The sequence below is a fragment of the Hermetia illucens genome, chromosome 3, assembly GCF_905115235.1.
Source record: "Hermetia illucens chromosome 3, iHerIll2.2.curated.20191125, whole genome shotgun sequence".
Lineage (NCBI taxonomy): Eukaryota > Metazoa > Arthropoda > Insecta > Diptera > Stratiomyidae > Hermetia > Hermetia illucens.
In genome coordinates, this window is record NC_051851.1 from 16,981,698 (window position 1) to 16,997,507 (window position 15,810).

The following is a 15,810-nucleotide window of genomic DNA, read 5'->3' on the forward strand; positions in this document are numbered from 1 at the left end:
AACTACCGCGGATGCCCGGCATACAAAGATATGGTTGGCAGAAGGGAAGCTGGCAGGGCAAAAAAACGCGGAAACGGTAAGGAACAAGCAAACGGTGACACAGATGTCACAAAGCTTATCTCGACCGTATCGCACGCCCAAGCAGCTAGGAATACTCTTCCTAGAGCTGCAGCACCTCAAGCTCCACAAGGCAACAAACTGGCCTTCAGGAACTTGGTCGAAAGTCGCGCTTCCACCCAGACGAATGAACAGCGGCAGATTGCCGCAATCCAACTGTTAATGAACCTATGGAGTTAAGCATAGTCACCTTTAACTCCGCGTCCCTGGACTCACACGCACAACGTGCCACTGCCCAAGAGTTGATTGACACTCTGAAAGCAGACATTTTTTGCGTTTCGGAGACTCATCTAAACCATAGACATAATGTCAATTTCACCGAATACAGCACTACTCGGCATGGGCGCTGCCCTCCTAGTCAAAAAACACTACCATTTTGAGGAAGTCGTCATCGAGGAATTAGTAGTTCCGCCGCAGCGGCAATAGTAAAAACTAACGATAATAGGCGTATTTTAGTAGTTTCCGTTTATATCAAATGCAACTCCCGAAGTTAACTACTGGGCCATGACTTAAAGGTCTTGGGCGATCTCCAGTTAAAATCCAAATATCTTATCTTCGGTGGCGACTTTAACTCACGGCACAACTCCTGGGGCGATAAGGCAGAAAATTCAAATGGGAAAACCCTGTACAACTGGATCCACGACCTTTTCACGCCGGATTCCCCGACAAGACCCGCTAGTCAATCCATCATTGACTTTTTCCTGCAGTCTGACGAAGCCAAGCAAAGTTTTTAGGTAACTTCATGTAAAACTTTGGCAGGCATGTCGGCGCAATTCCGCAATAAAGAATTAACCCGTAATCTCGCAGATATTAAGCCCGGGCCAGAAATGTTTCAACATATAAGTAGGCTAGCGGAGAAAAATAAGCCCCATAATTTCGTTTTTACCAGGAGCAGGGAACCAATTTGCGGAGACGCCAGAAAGGCGCAAGTCCTTGCGGAATCATTTGAGTCTCAGCTAAATACCCCTCCGCCTCAAAATAATCCGGCAATAGTGTCGATGGTTGAAACAACTATCGCCGACTTTGTCTCTAGGCACTCAAACAAGCTAGTGACATTCTCCCAAACGAAATCCTCGGTAAAACCATTCGCAACATTTCCTGAGTTTATCACAGCTCACCGCCTTGACCTCAAACCTAAACGGTAAAAAGTCAGCCGGACCTGACGAAATTCCTAATTACGTCATTAGGAAACTTCTCCGAGTCGCCATAAAATGTTTGCTAGCAGTATTTAATAACTGCATAAATAATGGCTACTTTCCCACCACCTGGAAAGTAGCTAAAATAATTGCGATCCGAAAAAAAGGTAGCTCTAGTGGGCCTAACAACTTTAGACCGGTATCATTATTGTCCAATCTAGGCAAACTCTTTGAGAGAGCATGGACAATCGGGCTAGTCCAATATTGCAATCTCAAACAGAGTATGCCCAACCACCGGTTCGGGTTCCGTAGCAAACACGGAACACAACGTACACTTAGCTAAATTCACGACACTGTCGTAGCAAGACTTAAAGTCAATAATAAGCCGACCGATCGGTAAGGCACGCGGTGCACTCAGTAGGATCTACTTTCTGCTTCGAAAGAAGGTAGGACTCAGCACCAAGGCCAAACTGACTCTGTACAAGACCCTGATCAGAACCATTATCTGTTATGTAGCGCCCACGTGGATCACTTGCTCCATCCGAACCATGTCCAAATGTAAGGCACTCGAACGCCGGATTTTAAGGCACTGAACTGGTCTTTCCTATAATTGGAAGACCAAGACGGCTGGAAGAAACGCCGAAGTTTATCGGTGCGCCAAAGTACAACCTCTTCGAGAATTCGTTCTCAACTTGGTGGAACGGTTCTTCGAAAGAACGGAGAATCACCCAAATCCACTAATCCGGCAACTCTACCAACAGGGTAACACCTTCCCATTGGCCAACTTCCTAAGGCCCTGCCAAAAATTCTTGGGAGGATTCTTCTCTCGAACGCGGCCAAGAGTTCGCAATTTTTCTTCCTAAGGACCCAAGTCTCCGAGGAATACATAAGAACTGGCAAGATGGTAGTCTTGTACAGTAAGAGCTTTGACTCTATGGTGAGACGTTTCGAGCGGAACAGTTTTTAAAAGCTGAAATAGGTTCTGCTGGCTGACAACAGCTGTGCGCTGATTTCATCATCGTAGCTGTTATCGGGTGTGATTTTCGACCCTAGATGGGAGAAATTATCAACGGTCTCAAAGTTATAGTCTCCTATCTCGATCCTTCCCGTTTGACCAGTGCGGTTTCATGTTGTTGGTTAGTTAGTTTCTGGTGCTGACGTTGCCACCATATACTTTGTCTTGCCTTCATTGATGTGCAGCCCAAGATCTCGCACCGCCTGCTCCATCTTGATGAAAGCAGTTTGCACGTCTCGGGTCGTTCTTCCCATGATGTCGATATCTTCAGCATAGGCCAGTAGTTGGGTGGACTTGAAGAGGATCGTACCTCTTCCATTTACCTCAGCATCACGGATCACTTTTTCAAAGCCCAGGTTAAAGAGGACGCATAATAGGACATCCGTTTGTCGTAGACCGTTGTTGATGTCGAATGGTCTTGAGAGTGATCCTGCTGCTTTTATCTGGCCTCGCACATTGGTCAGGGTCAGCTTAGTCAGGTTCAGTAACAGGAGTCATGAATATGGAAGCTATGGATTTATTCTCTCCAAGTAGTAGATACCAAGGTGGTCAAAAGGTAGTAACGTGGATTGGTACCCACGATGGAGCATAAAACCTGGGAAATGCCTGCTGAACCAACACCAACAGCTCTACTACCAAACCCTATCTCCACCTCCACGTGGTGACCGCTGGGAGCTCTTTCTTAACGAAAAGCTGTAGACGGAGAAGGATGAAGGCGAGTCTCCGCGCCTAAAAACGGGACAAACTGTACCAACTGGTCCTCCAGGTTGGAGATTGGGTAGGGCTGACAACCCTACACGGAAAACAACTTGTTACGAAGCCACAACAGGAGCCTCGGACAGGACGGATTTTAAAACGACGGACCCGGCAACGAACACGGAATAACGATTTGCGCATTTTCTCATGGAACGTGCGCTCCCTGTACAGAGATGAAGCTGACGAACAGCTAGCCGATACCCTGTCCCAATATAGGACTGATATAACAGCGTTGCAACAGATGCGATGGACAGGGACCGGTTTCCTGGAGAAGAACCACTACACCATATATTATAGCGGTCATCCAGTAAACCATGTGCTCGGAGTAGGTTTCTTAGTCAGCCAAAAAATGAAACCTACTGTTATCGGCTTTGAAAACATAAGCGAACGGCTATGCACTCTGCGCTTGCGAGGCAAGTTTAGAAATATAAGCCTCATTAACGTTCACGCCCCTACAGAGGAGACTGCAGAGTCGGAGAAGGATACCTTCTACGAGGCAGTAGAACGAACCCTCGAAGCCTGCCCCAGATATGATATCAAAATCATACTTGGGGATTTTAACAGCCAAGTAGGGAAGGAGTCCGTATTCAGGCGATACGTTGGCTCCCATAGCTTACACGAAAAAACAAATGATAACGGACTGCGGATTATTCAATTAGCAGGGTCACACGAAATGGCTGTTGGAAGTACCTGGTTTGCGCGGAAACCGGTCCACAAACATACGTGGGCCCCTCCAGACGGGACCACTTTCAACCAAATTGACCACGTGTTGATCGAACGCCGCCACCTCTCAGCCTTGATGAATGTCAGAACATATAGGGGGGCCAATATAGACTCGGATCACTGTCTCGTTGGCATGGTGCTCCGAGCCCGAATAACAATACCACCTAGAATCCCCTCTGACAATCAGGTGAGAGTGAACACTAAAGCCATCCACAACACAACCCTCCGCGACACCTATAAGAGGGAAATGGATGCTGCAATAACCGCAGTCAACAGAGGACCTGGAGATGAAGCATCAACAAATGATCTTCACAATCACCTGAAGAACGTTATCATGGATACGGCCACAAAGATACTTGGCTCCAGCCGCAAAAGGAGTCGGAACGGCTGGTTTGACGATGAATGTAAGCTAGCAACGGAACGGAAGAATGCTGCATACCAAGTAATGTTGCATTCTCAAAGAACGCGGGCACGCGCAGAGACTTATCATGAACTCCGTCCAGCGGAGAAGCGACTTCACAGACGGAAAAAGGAAGCCTGGGAGAACCAACAAGTCTGTGAACTAGAAAAGTACAGGGAGCAATCGCACCAGGCGCGCAAGTTTTACCAACAAGTCAGCAGGATGACACCTTATACACCTCGATGCTCATCCTGCCGAGACAAAGAGGGAAATCTGATTTCCGACAGAATGGGCATATTAGAGCGATGGGTTGAGTACTTTGATGAGCTACTGAACAACCAGAACATCGGCGAGTTGGAGGTCCCGCCAACTGAAGACGACGGACAAATACTGCCACCACCAAGTTTAGGAGAAACAGTCCGTGCAATTCATCGGCTAAAAAATCATAAGTCGCCAGGAGCCGATGGAATTACAACCGAATTGGTTAAATATGGAGGCGACCAATTACACCAAGTGGTTCACCAACTTGTGCTCAAGGTATGGGACAGCGAATCAATGCCTGACGATTGGCAACGAGGCATTATCTGTCTCATACATAAAAAGGGAGATATCACACAGTGCAGCAATTATAGAGGTATCACGTTGCTGAGTACCATCTGTAAGATATTCTCCACTATCTTGCTAGGCCGGATAGCCCCATACGCTCAGAACATCATTGGCCCATACCAAAGAGGTTTCACTCCAGGCAAATCAGCAACAGATCAGATTTTCTCTCTGCGGCAAGCGATGAAAGAACTGTTGGAATATGGACAACAGTTGCACCATCTGTTCATCGACTTTAAAGCCGCCTATGATAGCATAGCCAGGATAAAACTATACACGGCCATGAGAGAATTCGGTATCCCGACGAAATTAATAAGACTGACTAGGCTGACCCTGACCAATGTGAGAGGCCAGATAAAAGCAGCAGGATCACTCTCAAGACCATTCGACATCAACAACGGTCTACGACAAGGGGATGCCCTATCATGCGTCCTCTTTAACCTGGCCCTCGAGAAAGTGATCCGTGATGCCGAGGTAAATGCAAGAGGTACGATCCTCTTCAAGTCCACCCAACTACTGGCCTATGCTGACGATATCGACATCATGGGAAGAACGACCCGAGATGTACAAACTGCCTTCATCCAGATCGAGCAGGCGGTGCGAGATCTTGGGCTGCACATCAATGAAGGCAAGACAAAATATATGGTGGCAACGTCAGCACCGAAGACGAATCAACCAACAACATCAAACCGCACTGGTCAAACACAAACGCGAAGAAGAATAAGTATAGGGGAATACAACTTTGAGACCGTTGACAATTTCTCCTATCTAGGGTCGAAAATCACAACCGATAACAACTACGATGATGAAATCAGCGCACGGTTGTTGTCAGCCAACAGAGCCTATTTCAGCTTACAAAGACTGTTCCGCTCGGAACGTCTCACCATAGGGTCAAAGCTCTTACTGTACAAGACAATGATCTTGCCAGTCCTCATGTATTCCTCGGAAACTTGGGTTCTTAGCAAGAAAAATTGCGAACTCTTGGCCGCGTTCGAGAGAAGAATCTTCCGATGAATTTTTGGCCCCCTACATGAGGATGGACGATTCCGTAGCCTACACAATGACGAAATCTATGAGTGATACCATGACCGTCCGGTTGTGGATAAAATCCGGCTCAATAGGTTACGGTGGGCGGGTCACTTAATCCGTATGGATGAGGATGATCCCACCCGGAAAGTCTATAAGGGCAATATCTATGGTAGAAAAAGAAGACGAGGCAGACCCTGCCTAAGATGGAGCGATGGCGTGGATCAGGACGCCAGACAGCTTTTAGGGATATCGAATTGGTGGACCTCGGCGCAAAACCGGGATGTCTGGAGTTCCTTATTAAGGCAGGCCTAGACCGGATACCGGTTGTTGCGCCGTTGATGATGATGATGATGAAGTAGTAGATAGTCTCAGACGGTTCCCAGGATATGGGGCCTAGTGGACGCGGTAAGCATTATCCAACACCGCAGTCACGCTTACATCCAGACTTTTTATAAAACAATATCACAATAGCACAAAAAGGACAAAAGAGCACACCAGGTTACCACCATATTAACCCACATACCCGAGAATATTCTTCCTGCGTCGTTTAAATTCTCGCTTCTAGGGCATCTCGATAATATCGTCGAGAATCGTTCGCATGTTCCAGAACCTCTGGAATAGCTCATAAATCTATATCCCTTTTAGTCGCCGTTTTTTCAAAGCCTCTTGAACCAAAATTCGATTTGCATCCTTCTAAGTAGAAAAACCTCCAAAAAAGCGACTCTTATATAAGGGAGCAAATGGCACCTTGTAACCACTTCGGTCACGCTGCTCCCAGGGCAGAGGTGAGGTAGCGTCTGATGAGTTGCCTCTGCCCTGGACGAAACCGCAACTTGGGAGCTTGCCCAAGAATGAGGGATCCGTGGACCACAACCGTAAAAGTATATGGTTTCCAACTCATGTGGATGGCGAACTTAGGAATCCCTCCATCCTCAAACAAAAGTCTAGAGCTCTTCTCCAGAATAATTTTCAAACCCACACTCCTGACTACCAGAAAGAACTACTCTCCCATCGAATCAATAGATCAAATGGACGACACACGAATAAGCTTTTACTAGCAATTAACCATTTCTCTTTGAATGCCTCTCATCGAAGCACAAATGAATCCAGCAGTTCCAATTCAAATTTCAGCCCACACATCTTAATTAAACGCTCTCGCAGACAAAATGGAAATATATTTAAAAATATATACGCATGCAAAATTAGCTTAATCTAAAGTTAACCAAGGCCACATTGAGTACTCCAAGACTAGCTAATATTCGCAGTTAGTGAGACAACGTAAGATAAGATAAATCGCCATGACGAGCTTTGGTTGCTGCCCGCTGTCAATGCAGCTGTTTGCTTTCGGAGTGATAGCCCTATTCCTAGTTTACAAGTGGGTAACAGGCACTTTCGATTTCTTCGCAAAAAGGAATATCTCTTTCGAGAGGCCTATCCCCCTTTTCGGCAATTTGGGCGGAATTGTTTTCGGGAAACAAACTGTGCTAGATGTTGCAAGGAGACTCTATACGAAATACAAAAGTCAAAAGTAAGTACATAGAATAATCGGCCCTTCTTTAGTTTATTTGTTACTGAATCATCTATGCTGTATGCATCTATCTTCAGCATCTCATTATTTCATGTCCAGTTTCCCGTATTTCATTCCGACTCCGCATCCACAGAAATCAACTTCATTTAAATTTCAATTCTAAATGATAAATTTCATTCCATTTGAAAATGTCTATAAAAAGCTCCAATACCTTAACATCCCGACAACCCTAAAATTCCATTTAATAATTATCTACTTACATAAATTGCAGACTAAGATGATCATTGACCTTATATTTTTCTCCCAAACTGCATGTCATTGGATGCATTTTACTTGACGGCTCTATGTAGGCAATAGAGAAATTTTTACCTATGCGTGGTTGTTTCTACCTGAATATTTCGTTGTTGCGTGTGGTAGTAAGCATAAACGACCAAATGTAGTCTGTCCTACCTCAGTGGATAATGAGTTTCTGGTGTATTATCTGACACCTAGGTAAATGACCTTTGGCAGTTTTGCAAATCAGTTTTGGCAAATCACCTTATCAGGAGAGAAGATTTGTGAGAACTGGTTAAAGAAGAGTTCGGCGGGAAATTTCATTTACAAAGGGCGAGGTTACTGAAGACAGTTTTGAGAAAAGTGGTCTAGTTTGCAGCGGTATGGCCTACGAAGTTTTGCAATCTGAACAGCGCTTGTGGTGACCTTGAGGCTGCAACTTTTGAAGAACGAGCGCGGGTTCGTTCCGTTATTATTCTGTTAAGGGAAAGTCGCACCGCGCCTTAAAGAACTATTGCACCCCTTTTTGCTGGTTGTAGTGTACCTTTTAAGCATAATATCTCAAGCAAGCCTATAACCGTCAAGAACTTTTGTATATTCCCTATTTCCAGATATTTTAACTTTGCATCTGGTATGACCGGACACTGTCCCAGGAAATGTACAGAGGTTTCATCACACTCCGCACAAAACCTGGGTTGCCTTCTAACCCAACATGACCTGGAACCCAGAGTATCCAGATCTTGTTGGATGACCCGAGCGTATTCAGTCCAGTTTAGAGTTCACCTGGTTGGACCTAAGTGCCTTGATCGCTGCTTGGCTGTCGATGAGAATAGTAATGTTCTGCTCCCGTAGTTCCTTTGGAGATTAAAGAAGCCACATCTGTCTATGGCGTATATTCCCGCCTAGAATATGCTAGTGTACCTGCCCATTGGCTCCAAGGACATTTTTCTTGGACCAATGACACCGGCACCCGCTCCCTCTGCTGTGAGAGATCCGTCAGTGTACCAAGTAATCAGTTGCTGGTTTAAGCCCTCCCAGTTTGCCTTGTTACTCCAACGTGTTATCCCTTGGTATCGGTAATTCGAGATACCGCCTAGAAAGAATATCAATCTACTCTCTCTTTGATTTAGGGAGCTCCCCACCTCACTGATACTCCCAGCCATCCTGAATATTGCCCCCTTTGCCTGCATCTGTATGTGCAGATGGAGACGGGTTAATCCAAGAAAGACCTCCAGGAATGCCGTTGGGCATGTCCTCATTGTCCCACTGATACAGACGCAAGCCAGTCTTTGGCTTGTGCGCTAAGTTCCGTTCTTTCTGCCCAGATTACCGCTCCATAGGTAATCATTGGCTTTACTATTGCAGTATATATCCAAAGTTGTATCTTCGGGGCAACTCCATTTTTTTCCTGCTATGGACCTACAAGTCATCAGAGCCCTTGTGGTTTTCCGACAAATGTTTCTGACATGTGTCTTCCAGAGTAATTTTTGGTCCGGCGTAATTCCCAAAGATTTGACCTCTCTTTCTCGCTTCATCTCCATGTCATGTAACCTTATGGCTCTCATTTGATCAAGCTTACGTCTCCTAGTGAATGGTACCATGTTGGTTTTGGCTAGGTTGATCCGCAGTCCCACTTTCCTACACCAGGCACTAGTAACCCCTAGTCCAGTTTGGATTCTACCACACATGGTATCTTCATATTTGCCCCTGCAGATTAAAACAATATCGTCCACGTAACCCTGGACTTGTTTCCAGTATTTGTTAGCACGTCCAGGAGTTCGTTCACTACCATACTCCACATAAGCGGCGATAGTACCCCGCCCTGTGGACGACCTTGAGTAGTATTCATGAAAATAGAATTTGTACCTGTCGGTACTTCTATTTGCCTGCTTTCTAGCATTTTGCCCATTCAGAATGCCAGGGTGTTTTCCACTCCCTTGCGGCTCATCTTGTATCTGTGTGCGGTGTGTTGTCGAATGCCCTTCGATATCCAAAAACGCATACAGTGATATTTCTTTTGTTTCTATGGCATCCAGTAATATATCCTTCAGCTGATACAGAGCAGTTTCAGTTGACCATCCTGTCCTGTAAGCGTATTGACAGAGATAAAGGGATTACGCTTTAGAACGTTAGTTCTAATATAGTTGTCTATGACCTTCTCCATCGTTTTGAGTACGAACGATGTTAGGCAAATTGGTCTGAAATATTTAGGGAGAAAAGGATCCTTTTTACCCCCTTTTATTCATTGTCGGGGTGTCAGGCAGAATGTCTGCCGCCGTGGAGTGGGACCCCGGGAAATGAGTTCTGAGAAGCAAGGGTACCCTGTCCTTCTCATTCTTGGTAAAAGTCCCATCTTCCTTCTATAACCCCGGTCTTTGGCGATAGCCTTGTAAAGCGTGGTTGCTTCTGTGATCTGTTCGATCACTTCACAGAATTCCCAGAAATTGTTCCATTTTGCTTCCCTGATCACATTGCTATACGCAGACAGTGCATTTTTGTATCTCTGCCAATCCCCGGTTTTTTCGCCCAGTTGAAGATTTTTCGCACCTCTGCTCTCATTCTGGCCAGGTTCCTGTTGCACCTTGGTACATCCCTTGATGACTTAACTGTCTTAGCCGGAGGATTGACCTCATAAGCGTCAATGACGACTGTGTTGAGCTTTTCAACCACTGTTTCTAGTTCAAATTCAAATTGATGTCACCGCCCCCTTGAAGGTGGGCATGTTGTTGCTCAAGTACTTTGCATAGGATTCCCAATCCGTTTTCCTGGGATTCCTAATTATTCATTTTATTTCGGAGTTACCCTCAATGTCGAATCTGATTATTCTGTGACCAGATATAGAGGGCTCATCCAAACCCTCCAATTCATGACTATCCCGTTCATTAGAGTATTTCCTAGAGTTATGTCTTGTACTTCCTGTCTAGTGCTAGTCACAAATGTTGGAGTGTTCTCTAAGTTATATATTTCTAACTTATTGATAAGAATAAAGTCAAAAAGGTACTCACCTCTTCGATTGGTGTTGCTGCTTCCCCAGACTTCGTGATAGGCGTTGGCATCGCAGCCAAGGAGAAACGGTAACGCCCTTTTCTCACAATTCTTCCCCAGTTTTCACGACTTGATTCGGTGAAGCCCGGATTTCGTCTCCTGGGAAGTATCCCGATGCCACGACTGCCTCTCGAGTGCTATTCCCAGCTTCCAATGAGACTTGGATAGCCACAACATCCCCGGTCAGGAACTCTAAAAGACATATATATATTTTAAATTCCGTTTAAGAATTATGGAAGCTCTTGGTTTTTCGCAATAGAAGTCCTAAATTACATGGATGCTTCCTCCTTGCAGACCGCAAATCTGCCTCCGGTACATCCAGGGCTCCTGAGCCATCACTGATCCAATGTTCTCCTTGGAACTTGCCTTTGCAATTACCGCAGATGCAGCTTCCGCATGATGGAGGTTTATCTGGGCTATCTTAGTGCTGGCCATTGGGTCCGTTATTATTTGAAGCTCTTCTCCACTGTCGAATATGGCGTCACTCACTCCGATATGGCGCTTTCCTGAGCTCTAGAAATCCTAGGTCTAGGTCGTCCAGTTTCTGCTTTTCACTGGGCAGCAGGTCTCCTTACTTGGTTGATCCAGTCCTTTCCGCCTCTATGGCTTTTGAGACTTCTCCGAGGACCTCGGTATGCTTCCCACCCGGTGTCTCCTCCGAGATGTCTTTCCTCGGCTTTTCCCTGTGTACATGCATGGGTATATTGGCAAATCGATAGCTGATATGGTTGGCCTCCAGAGATTGGTCATCTACCCCGATCGTGAGGAGTTTACCCTTTCCCTCCACCTTGCTTTTGAAGACTCTCCATAATCGCGTATGGAGATTCTCATTCTGAGCGATGAGGAGACCCATAAGATCTTCCGTTTCTATTGTCGTGGCTTTTGGGAGAAAAACTATCACCATGTGTGCTGCTGGTATATCATCCCCAGCACATGTTGACAGTTCTGCCCCTTCTCAGCCTGGCAATTTAGGAACTATGGTCCTAATCCACTCTCCAGTATCTTCCATTGCGCAGTCCACCAGCATAAGACCTGGTCGAAAGCGTATGCCGGGAACACAAGTTTCGAAGTCCATCCCTTGTACATCTGCCTCACGACAAGGTCTTCGATGGTTTCCTGCTCCTCACGAGGGAGTATTTGCTCGTGAAACATTTTTGGCAGTACGGCCAGTCGAATGCTCTTGACCGCACTAGCATAGCTAATAGCGGACTTCCTGAGTCCTGCCTTTATCCCTGACCTACCCTAGGTTTTCTCTCCCCTTGGGTTCAGTTTTGGATTTTTTGGGAGCATTCCCTACATGCGGGCTAATCTTTGCTGCTCCCCGCTTTCTCCGCTGCGGTTAAGATGGCTTAGGTCTATCCTGAACCTTCTTAAGGGCTTCATCTGGTTTCAGGCCTTCCTTCAGATAGCGCAGGTACCATTTAGCACCTGCGCCACTTAAGCCTGTTTCCTTCCTGACGTCTGATATATTTATCACAGACGTTCTTCTGATAGTGCCTGCTTTTTGAGCAGTGGTTGTTGGTTGTTGTCCACGCAGTATACAAATGTTGACCAGTGTTCGGTTTATGCCCGCCTTAGTGTAGAAATGTCCGGGTAGCTAAGGGGTTAGAGAACAAGTACCCTGCAGAACCGCACTCCTACTTGCCAAATGGAACGCAAATAGTCCGTGGCAGAGCGAACTGGGTTAAGTCTCTCCTGCGTTAAATCGCTCATCACCTAACATCGGAGGGCCAAAAAAATCGCCGGCTGCATATCGCAGGGGTGGTGAAAGCAATACTGATATAGGCAGTTCCTCTCAGAGCGGGAAAATTGCACGATATTTTGCATCGAAGGAAGGGTAGCTCGGCATAGGGGCCACTCGTACTCAGGGTGTGTAGTGTGTGTAGGACAGGATCTGGGTTGCATCAATATTTGTGGTCGAGCCTTCACGGTCAATAAGCCAAATTTTTAGGTTTTTGGAATAGCTTACCTCTCTAGGTCGACTCCGACCAACCAACTTAACTTATTTAAGTTATTGCAAAATTTAAACCTAAATTTCCTTCTTTGTTCTCCATTTCTTCTTTCCACTTTCATTTCAGATACTATGGAACATTTAACCTTCGGACTCCAATTTTAACAATAGCTGACCTCGGCCTAATCAAACAAATCGGGGTTAAAGACTTTGCTAGCTTTCCTAATCACAGATCGTTCATTGAACCAGAGGATCATGTCCTGCTCGCAACTTCATTGTTTTTCCTGAAAGATCAAAGATGGAAAGATATGCGTACAACCCTCAGTCCGGCATTCACCGGGAACAAACTACGACAAATGCTCCCATTAATATCGAAATGTTGTCTAAATGGTTCGGACTATTTATGGGAGAAAACCTCCAGGGACGACGGAATGGAACTAGATATTAACGATTTTTTCATCAGATATACTGTGGATGTAATGGCATCCACAGCATTCGGTGTTGAGATTAACTCTTTGAAGAATGTAGATAACGATTTCTACAGGATTGCTCGACAGATTATGCCAGTTTCTCTTTGGGCTACGATAAGAATCTTTTTGTGTTTAAGCTGCCGAAAGCTTATGAGGGTAAGGGAGAAACTGCACTGATTGACATCTCAATTCTAATTGAAAATGATTTTTCCCTCCAGTTCCTTAAAGTTTCAATAATCGACGAGAGCTTCTTGAACTATTTCAAGAAGTTGGTCCTTAATACAATCAGCATTCGTTCACAAGAAGGGATTGTGCGTCATGATATGATCAACTTGCTAATGCAAGCACAGGAAGAATATACGGAGCCAAAAATATCCGGGTTTGATTCTAATCTTGAACACCCAGCGGTTGACGAATCCAAATCCGATCTAAACCCAGTTAATAGTAAATGGTCCGATGACGAGATTGTCGCTCAGTGCTTCATGTTTTTGGCAGGCGGGTTTGGACCCACATCATCGACCATGAGCTTCTGCGCTCATGAAATTATGGCTCATCCTGACGTTCAGCAGAAACTACTCGCCGAAATCGACAAAACTCGTGAAAGCCTTAATGGTAACCCAATAACATATGGAGATTTGGAAAAGATGAAATATTTGGATATGGTAATATCAGAGACATTACGAAAATGGCCTACCAATGTCACCACAGAACGGGTCTGTAGTCGAAATTACCAAATTGAAAATGTGGACACCGGTGACAGGGTTGATCTGGAACCAGGACAAAATGTTGAGATTCCAATCGCTGGATTGCATTATGATCCTGAATATTGGACTGATCCTGAAAACTTTGACCCGGAACGATTTAATGATGAAAACAAAAAAGATATAAAACCTTTTACGTACCTACCTTTTGGAGTTGGTCCCAGGAATTGTATAGGTAAGATGGTATATCCTAAGATCCTAGACTGTATCACATTAAATTCAACTTATCTAAAAAATCCTTAAACGGAACCAATTTTGGTTTTCCCAACAGGGTCTCGTTTTGCACTAATAATGATGAAGGCATCCCTATACCACCTTCTGTCGGAATTCACATTGCAGGAATCATCGAAAACACAAATTCCATTAACTCTGGTGCCCCTAGGAATTCAATACACATCAAAAGGAGGTTTTTGGATGAAAATAAAGCCGCGGAATATTTGAGAAAAAGTGGAAATATGACATCAATAAATATCCTGGAAATGTATTTTAATTTTTAATTAAAAATTTATCCTAATTCAACCGGGAATTAATAGACGGCTTTCAGGTCAGACAAGAGAGGAGGGAGAGGAAGGGATTCTCCTCAGGCCCCGAGCTTTTTTGCGTCCGTCAGGAGTAGGTGCTTCCTACTCGAGTCCGGCAAAAAGAGACTAGTGTGGCTCCTTTTATCGATGGCACAATTGCTACCAAAAAGTCAACAACGCCTGGGATAGGGACTGACCTCACGGCAACAACCTTTAGCTATCGGAAACGAACGATATAAACTGGACGGGCGAAGTACTCTTGAGACTCTGGAGAGTACTCCTCTCCCTCTTGCCACACTAACGGCAATGTACTTTGATACTTTGGAAAGTCTGAACGCTACCGCTCTCTTGGCTTGGGAACCGGTTTCTGGCAGACTTTTAACTAGAGAATTTTGGTCCCGGTTAAGGAGCATCACAATTGTACAATGCTACGCACCAACTTACGATGTAGTGGAGAAAGATGTTTTCAACGAGCAACTAAACACGGTATAGGGGAAGCTTCCTCAAGGTGACATTTTGATCGTGATAGGTGATCTAACAACACCTTGCTCGCGAATGTGATAGGGAAACGCGGTCTTCGTGGCCGTAAGGGTAATGGTGGAAGGCCCGTGGATTTCAGCAACTTCCACCAGCTCGTCATTGGTAGCACATTATCCGGGCACAGAGCCTGCCATAAAGTCAGTTAGGTTTCAATTGAAGGACGCCTTATGAGCAATCAGATCGACCACTTCGCGTCCAGCAGTAGATTTAGCAGTTGTCTTCTGAATGTGCGTAACAAGAGACATCGGCCTCGAAAGGGATCACCATGTGATGGTCGATTACGTTCCCTTGCTTATTGCGTCAGCCACTTCTCGCAGGGTTGGGATACTGCGACCTCCTAAATTCAGCATCTACCGCTTGTACGACCCAACTGTCGCTCACCAGTGAGAGAGCGATCTTGCTCATCGAGCGGCAGATCGACTCAGTAACGCGCCTGAGAATATCGATGAGCACTGAGCCACCATCAAAAATGCTCTTCTCTCGGGTGCTACACAGGTCGTCGGCCACGTTGCAAAGAGGCGTCATAAGATCTAGCTGACTGCGGAGTCGTGGAAGCGGATCGATAAATAGAAGGGGATGAAAGTTCTACTGACCGCTGCGAGTGCTGCTACAAATACCAGTATTATGGGCATGTAGCTCGGAATTGCACCGAGAAGGAAGTTTGCTCACATTGTGGACAAGAGGGCCATTCGTACAAAGACTGTAGGAATAAACATAAAGCTGCTAATTGTGCAAATTGCACGAAGGCAAGAAGGGAGAACACGGCGCATGCTGCCAACAGCGCTAGCTGCCCGCATCACAAGGCTTCGTTGGAATGGAGGGTTATGCGAACTAATTACGCATGTTAAGAATCCACCAACTTACAATGCAGGGTTCATGGACAGTGTCAAATGAGGGGCAAACCTCATTAGAAAAAAAAATAGACATAGTGTTGGCACAGGA

General features: G+C 45.5%; 1 protein-coding gene across 1 annotated transcript; it reads left to right on the forward strand.

Annotated features, from left to right (window-relative positions):
- The first annotated feature begins 6,954 nt into the window (after positions 1-6,954).
- Positions 6,955-14,276, forward strand: LOC119651704 (probable cytochrome P450 9f2). Its single transcript, XM_038055417.1, has 4 exons — positions 6,955-7,307; positions 12,704-13,202; positions 13,265-13,982; positions 14,079-14,276. The coding sequence occupies exons 1-4, from the start codon at positions 7,078-7,080 to the stop codon at positions 14,246-14,248; spliced, it is 1,617 nt and encodes a 538-aa protein (XP_037911345.1). The 5' UTR covers positions 6,955-7,077; the 3' UTR covers positions 14,249-14,276.
- The last annotated feature ends 1,534 nt before the right edge of the window (positions 14,277-15,810 follow it).

Bases quoted from the DNA above. Each gene is read 5' to 3' on its own strand.
- LOC119651704 (XM_038055417.1), top strand. From the start codon at position 7,078: ATGACGAGCTTTGGTTGCTGCCCGCTGTCAATGCAGCTGTTTGCTTTC. The intron at 7,308-12,703 runs GTAAGTACATAG...CTTTCATTTCAG, and splicing joins ACGAAATACAAAAGTCAAAA to ATACTATGGAACATTTAACC. The intron at 13,983-14,078 runs GTAAGATGGTAT...TTTTCCCAACAG, and splicing joins TGGTCCCAGGAATTGTATAG to GGTCTCGTTTTGCACTAATA.